At 39.0% G+C, this 11,712-nt stretch overlaps 1 protein-coding gene across 1 annotated transcript; it reads left to right on the plus strand.

Moving 5' to 3' along the window:
- The first annotated feature begins 731 nt into the window (after positions 1 to 731).
- Positions 732 to 4,808, plus strand: CCDC70 (coiled-coil domain containing 70). The gene is given in 2 exon segments (XM_068180394.1): positions 732 to 746; positions 3,834 to 4,808. Coding segments are annotated over 2 exon segments (594 nt in total). The 3' UTR covers positions 4,413 to 4,808.
- The last annotated feature ends 6,904 nt before the right edge of the window (positions 4,809 to 11,712 follow it).

Here is an 11,712-nt window from a genome sequence, read left to right on the forward strand (position 1 = left end):
TAAAAACTACTTTTAATCTGTACTTTAGCCATCTTAGAACCCTCTATTCACTATAGAGATCTATTCTCTATATTTCCCATGTACTTTGATAACTAAACAGCAGTGTGATCGACTCCCTCAAGGGCAGAAAGGCCCTGCAGAGAAACTCAACAAATTAGAGAGATGAGCAAATACCAACTGTACAATGTCCCACAAGGGCAAGTGACAGATTCCTCACCTTTGACAGGGTGTGAATAGACTGGGGAATGAAGGGCTGGCTGGAGGGCAACACTGCAGAAAGGGACTGGAGTGTCCTGGTCAATGGCAAGCTGAACATGAGTCAGCAGTGCCCTGGCAGCCAGGAGGGACAACCCTGTCCTGGGTTGCATCAGACACAGCATCACCAGCTGGGCAAGGGAAGGGATTGTCCTGCTCTGCTCTGAGCTGGGGTGGGGGGGGGGGTCATCTTGTATATTGTGTACAGCAATATAAGAAAGACATTATGCTATTAGAGAACATCGAGAGTAGGACATGTCCATGAGGACAGTGAAGAGGCTAGAGAAGAAGCCTTGTAAGAAGTGGCTGACGTCACCTGGCTTGTTCATCCTGGAGGAGACTGAGGGGATGCGCCTGGCTCTCGGCGGCCACAGGATGGACGGTCTCCCGCTCGCTGTCCCGCTTGTGGCCGCAGGGCAGACACGCGCGTGGCCACCACCCCCGAGTCTCTGCCAAGGCTGTTGTGGGTGGCGGTGATGGCTGCGGCGTGGGTAGCACAGCAGAGGCACAGAGCACGAGGAAACTGAGGGAGAGGAATAAGGGACGTACACTTGTCTGAATCTCCAAACGTTTAATGTCGAAGACAGGGCAGAGCAAGTGAACCAAATCTGAACCTGAAGGGGCTACTTTTATAGGGATGGGGGGAACACGGGGAGGACACAACCTTTGACCAATAGGAGGGCATTAGGGGAGGGGTGCAGGTAAAGGCTCCCCAATAGAAGCCAACATGGGGAGGGAGCAAGTCCTACAATCCAATTCTGCCCTGAGGAAGGGATAAAAGACAGGGAACACTCCAGAACCAAAGGAGTGTGCTATCTTTGACAAACAGGGATAAGACAAGGGAACAAGGGAGGTCTACAGGTGGATTGACATGTGGATTGACATACATTTTGGCAGGGAAAACTGTGGTAAACAACTCAGGACTGAACCATTCGGGAAGCCAAATGGGGTACAGAGACTGAACCATTACAAACTTATAACAAGGAATATTAAAACATACTACAGACAAACCAACTGTAAAATAACGGACTACCACAATGGAAGACTTCATCAGATTCTTCAAAATCTTCATGACGGGAAGCGCAGGGGCAGGTACCAATGTCTTCACTGTTGTGACCAGTGACAGGACTCAAGAAAACATCATGAAACTGAGTTAAGATAAATTTACATTCATTTCTAGTGGAGTAAATAATTATTGGTATAATTTCAGCTGCATTGTTTTAGTCCAGTTCTGGAGTGCATTCATAAAATTCCCTCCTTTTCAAACTTCAGATTATTCTTTCTTTTACTATGTAGATTGAGGAAAAAATATGGCCTTATTCTTTGTCACTTGTTGAAACTGACAGCTTTTTCCTACTATTTATATTCCAAAATTATGAAACAAGGGAACCTACATGTCAAAATAACCAGTGTTACTTTAAACTTTATATTTTAATATGGAAACAACTACAAGAGCTACTGATTTATGTGAACTACCTTTTTTTAATCACTATGACATTTTAAAGAGGTGAAAAAAAATTAACTGAACTATAAAATTCAGATATATCTTGGTGATAAGCATGGAGGAAATAAGATTTAAATAGTTCTTGGGGAGTTAAAGTGAGGTAAAAAGCCTGGGAAAGATATATGAACCCAAGATACTGATCTTGTTTGATATTATAGGTTTCAGTATTACTCATCTGCATTGCCTATTTAATTTGCGTGAGCAGGCAGGGGAATCAAATATCCTGGAGAAAAGGATTCAGAGGGCTGATCATCCTGTAAGGTTTTCAGTGGGGATTGTATATATTCATCTTCTGGGATTACTGAACATTTTACATGCCATATTTCAGTCCACTACCTAATTAACATAAAGAACAGAGCTGAGGGACAGTACAAAGAGATGATGTGATGTGTGTAGTGATTTAAACAGAATTGCCAAATTTAATTGTAAGCTCACTGGAATTTTTTTAATATCCTGAGCACATAGTACTTGATTAAAAAAGCCCCACATATCAGTCGCTCTGATCGGATAACAAATATTGGAAACAGGTTTATAGTTGGAATAAAGTATTCCTCTTTCCCTCAAAATTCATAAGGAGTAGACAAGTTACCAGTGTAATCTAAGATGTTCATGTGTCTGAAGTAATTCATCATCTTTTTAAACAAAGCAAAGTGATTGTCATAAAATACATGGATTGTGTTTGAGTTGGGAAAAAAGAATGTTGCCTGGGAGGCAATGAAGATTGCAAGCACCCTACCATCATGCTCTTTTATTATTTATTTCTCTCTTTTCATGTGCATTTGCTAAATATACTCAAATATTTGGAATTATGAATACTAATGCTAGTCTATTTTGAATAATATAGAGACCATATATCATTTCATCTATGGAGTTTCTTATAATTTAGAAATAACTACAATTATCCCAAATTTGTGCCAAGGTAGCTAGGTGCAAAAGCTCACTTTCAGTCTATGTAAGAAAACATTTCATGGCAGCCATCAATACCAATGGCAAAAAAAAAAAAAAAATTAGCCAGATGGAAAATAATGTTTTGAATTAACAGAATGGATGGAGAAATATTAAAATAATACTCATGAAAATAAAGACTGACTTGCTAGAGAACCGTAGCCATACAAACCCTAATGATTTACTTCATATGGACACAACTTATTTGATTACTGCTGCCTCTTAATGCTGTGTCACTGCTGTTATGCCTTTTGAAATTATATCATTGAGGATAGCCTCACTGACAGGTCTGCCATGAGCTGCCAGACGGCAAACTGATTCAAGGATAACACAACGGTAACTATTGTATTATTTCCTTATTTTATCATAATTTTTCTGCTGGATACTCCACAGATATAGTATAGTTTTTTTTGAACAGCTGGAATATGTGTTTGTTTTTAGCTGTATGTATAAATAATATGATTGAGCAGCATGTTAGCTAATTGTTTAGTGTTTTTGAGTAAACACCAGGCATATATCCAAAACATGCTTGATTTTACAATTTGTCCTTTATATTGAAAATAAACTTATAAAAATCCTACATAGTCTGTCCATTTGCTCCAATCCAAAGAATATAACATTGTTGCAGCAGGGTGGAATAAAGAATAAACAAAAATTAAAAGTGTTTATTGCTACCTTACCTCAGTTATAATCAAGTTTCTCAACAATGCGAAAGATTGACAAAGTTTTTAGACACTAAAATGCTCTAAGAGGAAATAGTATAATCAAGTTAATAATGTGAAATTTAATCTGCTGAAATACTTCAGCACGTGCAAAAATATACAGTGCTTGTCAAATGTCAGTATTGATTTACTATTATTTTTATTTTAGATTCAGTACTACATTTATTTATTTACTTACTTACTTGTTATTCGTGGACACTTAACCTCTATTCTCTCTTCCATGGCTACTGCTTATGGAAGGTGGAATCACCTGGACCATAGCACAGCCCCTGAGTGGTGCAGCTAAGTGGGAAAGTGTTTAACTCAAAGTATAAATATTCTTTGAGAAAAATCAGCAATGTATGGCTGCTGCTCCTACTCCTATTTACTGTCTCCTGTCTCGTGGCATGATGTAACCAAACTGGAAGAAGAATCTGGTCTTTCAAGAAGAGAATCAAAATTTTCAGCAAAATAACAAAGTTTTCATATTGAGAACAAAGTCTACTATCAGGAGAATCTTAAGTGTCTACAGACAGAACAAAGTCCTTTGGGAACAGAATAAAATCCTTCAAAAGAAGCATAGGGACTCTTCAGAGGAAACAAAGAACCTTGAGAAACAGCAAAAGGCTCGCCAACAAAATAAAGCCCTCAGAGAAGAGATTAAGTCTCTCAAAGGACAAGAATGAACATTTGCATTGAAGGGAAAAGCTCTTCAGCAAGAGATTTTAGCTTTATGAGAAAAACACAAAGCCTTCAAGGACCAGTTTGAAGCTCTTCAAGAGGACAACAAAGCCATTCAGGTGGAGGAAAAAGCTGTTTGTGAAGAAAAATTTCCCTCAGTTAGGAGAAATTTGCTCTGCAATAAGGAATTTGCCCCTTCAAATAAGAAAAAGGCCCTAGGAGGTTAGGAGAAAGCTCTCCAAGAACAGCACAGAGATCTCCATGAATGGAATAAGATACTTCAAGAGAAGGAACAATATAATATAAGTAAAGAACCAAGTGCTTAGGGAGATTTTGCAGCAGGACTGAAGAGGTTAGAAAAAACAGTAATTTCTGTTGTTGGCCAAATATCAGCAAGGAATGCATGAAAAAAGGCATCAAGCAGCCTGTTAGGCTTAGTGCAGAGGTCTTGCAGAAGTGCTGAAGCATGGATGTTGGTATTTCAGATCCCTGAAGCCTAGCAAATTAATGTTGCAATACATAATGAATATCTGTAGATGTTTGCTGTATTGAGGTATTGAATATTACAGAAAACGGCTTTCTTATTTTAGTATTTCAAAGGTTAGATTAATGCTTTTTACCATAGAATACTAGGGGATATTAATATAAAATGTATTCAGATGAAATGAACATTAAAGTCATACACAAGTGAGACTGTGACAGACTTTAATTTTTTGCATCTAGATTAATATTAATATTAATAGTAATATAATATTTCTGAAAATAACTGGTATTAAATACTTTCAGAATATGCTAACAAATTCTTTATCTTGGATGTTTTCCTTCAAAGATCCAGTTTTAACTTGAATTGTGAGAAAATTTGGTATATCGGTGCTACTAAAAAAAAATATTATGAAGCAAGCTTGAACACTGTTTTCCTGGACAGTCAACCAGGCTACTTTTCTCTGCTTCTGCTTTGTGCAATTTCAAAGCCAACGGGTATGCACAATTACTGCCAAAAGCAATACTTAGACGAGCCAGTGTTGGTCTTTAATTGTATAGGTTCTTCAAATGTCAGCCTTGTAAGCTTTGTACCCTTTGGCTCCTGTACATGTATTTATATCAAATTTCAGTACCCATGAAAAAAGATGTGCTATCATATGATAAAAACACTGCCCTTGTGGTGTGCAAAAATATTATTTCAAAATCTTGAAACCAAAAATCCAGACCAGAATAAAACCGACAATATTGACACCACCTGGTGTGCATTTAGGAAATCAGGGACAAGAACTCATTGTATGGATGTGACCAGTCTGCTTTTGTTAAGTCTAACCATAACCAGACTGACACACAAGTGGAGTACTTGACACACGATCTTGAGTCCAGGACTTTGGAAAATATTTCTTGTTCACCCAGAAACTGAGTTAGCAAAAAAAAAAAAAAAAAAAAAAAAAAAAAAGTGTTAAAATACAGAAAACTTATTAGTGTAGAAACAGTAGGGGTAGCAAAGAAAGTTTTCTAGTCATGGTTCCAAAATCTCAAGGCAGTAGAGCAAGAACATGTGTAGCTAGCACCTGAGATAGACAAATTTACACTTTCTTTATTTTGCCAAATGTTAAAGTCTTAATAGTTATATCTCTGGCCTTAAAGACAAGATAGACCTTGTAAAGTTGAGCACAGTGTTGTACTAGTGGACATCATGCCTGAGAAAACTGATGAAATTTGGAAATATTGTTCTGGAAAACATTCAGGAGTTTTTTTTTCTCGTATAGATGATTTCCCAGTGAGAACACTGACAAGAGTACTTTATCCTCAGTTTAGAGATTTTTTTATTCATCCCCTTCCTTTGGATAGATACTTTGTATGTTAGAGGCATAGTCAGCAGATGTCTATCTTGCTTGTAGAGATCTTGTTTTGTGGTTTGAGTGACCATAGAAGAGAGAGCTAAGGAGAGATGAACTGTGGACTACAGATGAGTACTTGAACCTTTCTATGAATGTAGGCTAAATTACATGACTGCTTATGTAAATACTGTATAATAATTGAAATCATGTGAGCTAAAAAAAAAAAAAGCAACAAACCTCTAAAACCATAGAATTATTTAGGTTGGATATGAACTTTAGGGATCATTCATTGAAAGCAACAACAGATTTCAGGTTACTTTACATAAGAGGAACATTAAGAAAAGTTACCTTAGGATGGTGGAAGGAAAACACATCTGTCTCCAGTATTTTTCTGGTTCTTCTTCCTTGGTTCATTGGTCCAGTACTGGACATGTCCGATGGGTCCTAGTTGCAGAGAAAAGTGGCAGAGCTGTGTGGGAGTGGCTAAGTTGCTGTTTTATTCCTCTCACGGCATCTCTGGGGAACATGGTTTTGGGGGAAAAAATGATGAATGTACTCTGCAAGTATCCCTCAATTTCTCTGGAGGTGTTTTTTTCCATTTTTTTTTCATGCCTCCAGTAACAGGTGCTCTTTCCTGAGCAGGCATAAATCAGCTGGGGGCTCCCTTGCCTTGCTGCATGTTTAGTTCAGGATGAGCTCCTTATGGTAGTGTCAGAGCTTGCCAAAGCCAGCCTACTGGTTCAGAGTAGTTCGGAGCCTTCTCCACAGAATGCATCCTGCAGATACCAGAAACTCAACCATCCTACCAGTCACACTCAATACAGTATTCCTGTACCTAATTTATTACATTACCAGTATGAGAACGGTTCTGTCCCCTAGCCTGGACCTTGTGTCAAATAACTTTTTCAACTAGGTATAAAATGGATATGTGGGTGCATTTCACTCATGAGTTTTTTTCCATATTGGATAAGCAATTATAGTTTCTGTACCTTGCAACTCGCAAATACCATTTCCAGCTATTTTTTTCTTCTATTCTGCCCATTCAGAGTTGAATTGCAGCAGGCTTCTTGAATAATGCTTCTAATCATGTTTTGCAAAGTCCAACAACTCATAGTTTTGTCTGCATGGCAGTAGGAAATCTTAAGGATTGATTCACACAGTAGATAGAGGAATTTGTGACTGCAGTGGACAGAATTTTTAAAACTTTAATGCAGAGGCAAAATTTGTTTTCTGGACAAGGAGTCAGGGGTAGTTAAGACATTGCATTCTGAGTCAAATCTCAGACTCATCCAAGCTGGATAGTCCTGGTTTGCACGTAACTTAAGTGATAACTTGTGCTTTGTATCTCAGGTGGAATATGTATGTAAGGAGCCATCCCTTACACAGACATAAGACAGAATTTGCTGATGTACAGCAAATTTGTTCTTTTTCTAGCTATCTGGTGACGAGTTGAGGGAGAACTACCACTTTCCCCATGGAAACTTGATACACATAGATGTGTGTCCTGTGAGACACTCACACAGAACCTGCACCTAAACTCATGGCTCCCCATATCTATGAGGAGAAAGAAGTCTTTCCTGTTTTCTGATAGTCTCATGCCTGAGTATGTTTCAAGTTCTGCTGAAGTATATGAAGGTGCTCTTCTAGAGCTGCTTTCTCTAATCTTTTTCTTCCCTTGGTCCCCTTGGAATTTTATGATGTGTTTAGTCAGAATTAGGGATGATGATAATAACTTGGCAAGATTATGTGCTAGTGATGATAATATGCCCTTTGGAAAATACTGCATTAAATTCTAATTGCATTTGGGTGTATTTTAATTCTGGGATTGGATACTTATATAATGAAGAAATATGGTGCTTTAATTTGTCTTTATAGCATTAATATGATTACATTTACTTGCATACAAATAAATTAATTATTCCATAAATACATTATGTTTAAAACATTACAAAATTATTGTGTGTAATTAAAAACTTCAAGTATGATTAACAGTGTTTCAAAGTATTCTAAATTAGCTGTTTATTTCCTGTGAAAAACTGAACACCACTGTGGTATAAGGAGTGATGATAAAGCTTCAGCTAAATCTGTATAATGGTAGATTGAGTTTTGTGTGATGATGCAGGTCTTCGGCTGTAACAAACAAAATTAAGTCCTGAAGGTTTAGTGGGTTTACCGTAATTGAATGACAGGTATCCATCCAATCTGCTTTATCACTCCCCTCCACAGCTGGACAGGGGAGAGGAAATATAAAAAAAGGTTCATAAGTTGAGATAGGGACAGAGAGAAATCACTCACTGATTACTGTCATAGGAAAAACAGACTCAGCTTGGGAATATTAAATTAATTTATTACCAAACAGATTCAGAGAAGGATAATGAGAAGTAAAACAAATCTTAAAAACACCTTTCCTCCTTCATGGGTTCTATCTCCTCCCTGACAGAAGTACAGGGAGATGGGGAGTGGGGGTTATAGTCAGTTTATCACACATTGTTTCTGTCACTGCTCAGGGAGAGGAGTCCTGCCCCTGCTCCAGCACGGCATTCCTCCCACAGGAGACAGTTCTCAATGAACTTCTCCAATGGGAATCTTTCCCACAGGCAACAGTTCGTCATTAACTGTTCCACTGTGAGTCCCTTTCCTATGGCATGCAGTCCTTCAGGAACAGCCTACTCAACATTGGGGTCTTTATAGGGTCACGAGTCCTGCCAGTAAATTCTGTTTCAGCATGGGCTCTTCCCTTCATGTGCGCACAGGTCCTTGCCAGAAGGCTGCTCCAGCATGGGTTTCCCAAAGGTTCACAGCCCTTTTCCAGGCATCCATCTGCTCTGGCTTGGGTCTCCTCCATTGACCTCAAAAGGCTTTATGGTGACAGCTTTACTTACCATAGTCTTCACAACAGTCTTCATAGGAATCTCAGCTTCAGCACCTGGAGCACCTCCTCGGCCTGCTTCTTCACTGACCTTGCTGTTTCCAGAGTTGCTTCTCTTGTATATTCTCACTTCTCTCTTCTCTCAGCATGCTTAAATCTGCACATTAACTTCTTCCTTCTTAAATATCTTATCACAGAGGTGCTACTACCATCTCTGGCTCAGCCTTGACCATCTGCAGATCTGCCTTGTAACTGATTGGCATTGGCTCTGTTGGACATGAGGGAAGCTTCTGGCAGCTTCTTAGAGAAGCCAGTCTGCAGCCCAACCCCTCTATGAAAACCTGGCCACACAAACCCAATACAAAGAAAACCCCCAATCCCAAAACCCAGTTACCAGCAGTGTGCATCAGGGATTAATACTGAGGCCCATGCTGCTTAAAACCTTCATTAATGACCCAGAGAATAGGATGGTATACACCCTCAGCAAGTTTGCAGATGACATAAAACCAGGAGGAGTGACTGATATTCCCAGTGGTTGTGCTGCCATTCAGATGAATGGACTGGAGACTTGGACAGATAGGAACCTAATGAAGTTCAGAAAAATCAAACACATATTTCCCCAGGGAAATTCCTGTGGAGGAATAAGCTCATGTACCAGTAAATGCTTCCTGCTGACCATCTGGAAAGCAGCTTTGTAAAAGATAAAAAAGGCCTGAGGCACTCCCTGGCAGACACCAAGTTGAAAAGGAGATGTCAGTGTGACCTTGAAATACAGAAAGCTAATGGTATCCTGGGCTGCATTAGGAAAAGTGTTAACAGCAGGGAGGTGATCCTCCCCCTTACAGTGGATGAGGCCACAATTAAATAGTGCATCCAGCTCTGGGCACCTCAGTTCAAGAAAGATATGAATTTATTGGAGAGAGTCAAGCAAAGGGCCACTGTCTTTCAGTTTAAGTTACTGAGTAGAGGCTGGCAGACCTGGAACTGTTCAGCTTGGAGAAGATTCAGGGGATTCTTATGCATATATATAGATAACTAATATTGAGCAGGGGAGGAGAGCAGTAAAGAATTTGGAGCCAGACTCTTGTCTGTGTTATCTAATAAAAAAAACAAGAGGTAATGAACAGAAATTAAGATATAAGAAGTCCAGGAAAAAAATTTATATTATTAAATTCCCCCCACTTTTTATTGTAAGAATTATCAGACTTTGGAATAGGATATCCAGTGAGATTGTAGAGCGTCCATCTCTGGAGACAATCAAAACTTTAGTATCTTGGACTTTTTCCTGGGCGACCTCCTGTAACTCATCCTTTGAGCAGGGGGCAACAAAATTTGCAGTGGCCCCTTCCAACCTCAACCATTCTGTAATTCTTTGGCTCACCATTCCAGATATCACGACCATTGATTTGTGCTAAGCATCTTCTACTTCTAGCCTAACTTTAGGGTTTCTTTCCTGCCATAGGGTTTCTTTAAATTTTCAGTAAGAAGATAAGCAGAAGAATCTCAGAAACAAGTGTTACACTGAAGTACAGACAATGTATTTAAAGAAGGATGTTGTTATCAGCAGCATCATAATCAGTTCAGATGAAGGTTAGTAAAACCAATATTTTCTGAGGACCATTTCTACTGGGCATTTAACAGCTAACTAATTGAATGGGATTTGAATTGCAACTTTTACAACAACAACAAAAAAGGTAAAAAGAGAGAAATGCTACTAGAAGTCTTTAAATGCAATTCTAATATGCAAGGTGTTCAGTTTCAAGATCTTTTGAAAACACAAGCCCCTTAACGTGATCATTTTTATATTATTGTTCTATACATTATCCCTTTTCCTTCTATCCTTCTTTTCATTTTCTACCATGGTTAAAAATGTGAGACAAGGGATAACTAACATAAATTGAATCTGCCTTGTAATAGATGCTTTCAAAAATTGTGAAATTCCCAGATCTATAGGTAAACAATATTTTTTATATATTTCCATTGCCACAATGAGAGAGAGAGGAGTTAAAGGGAAAGTAATTGCAGGAAAAGAGCATTGCAATTTCCCTTATCAGGGTGGTAAATTCAATGCTCAGTTTCTTTCCCACTCATCTCTCTAGGTTTTTAATGTGCGTGTAAATGACTCATTAACCTTTGGAGCTACCTGAACATACACTGTTAACATACAGAAGGAGAAAATTTTTGGTAACACATTGAGTGACTATGCTGGTTTTGTCTGGGGTAGTTAATTTCCTTCACAGTGTCTGGTATGCGGCTGTGTTTTGGATTTGTGCCAAACACAGAGTTGATAATACAGAGATGTTTCTGCCATCGCTGAGCAGGGCTTACATAGAGCCAAGGGCTTTTCTGCTTCTCCTACTGCGATGCTGGTGAGGAGTATGGGGGTGCACGGGAGGCTGTGAGGAGATAGATCCGGAACAGGTGGCCCAAACTGGTCAAAGGGACATTCCAGACCATATGGCATCATGCTCTGTATTTAAAGCAGGGAAAAAAAAAAGAAAGTGTGGGGGCATATAGGGTTCGAAGTGATAGAATTTGTCTTCCCAAGTCACTGTTACATGTGATGGGGCCCTGCTCTCCTGGAGATGGCTGAACCCCTGCCTGCCAATTGGAAGCAGTGAATGAATTCCATGTTTTATTTTTCTTGCATGTGTGGCTTTTGCTTTCCCTATTAAACTCTCTTTATTTCAAACCATGAGTTTTCTTGTTTTTACCCTGCTGATTCTCTCCCCAGTCCCGCTAGTGGGGGAGTGATAAAGCAATTGTGTGGGGTTTGGTTGCTTGAGGGACATTTTTTTGGTTATGTGAGCTACATAAGAGATGATAGCTACAGAGACTGCAGGCATATAAAACCAAGATAAATATGCTGTGGGTATAAGACACAAGAGAAATAATATCAAATGCTAACATTGGAGGGAAAGGTGAAGTAAGTGT

This window comes from Anomalospiza imberbis, chromosome 2 (genome assembly GCF_031753505.1).
Source record: "Anomalospiza imberbis isolate Cuckoo-Finch-1a 21T00152 chromosome 2, ASM3175350v1, whole genome shotgun sequence".
NCBI classification, from domain to species: Eukaryota; Metazoa; Chordata; class Aves; order Passeriformes; family Viduidae; genus Anomalospiza; species Anomalospiza imberbis.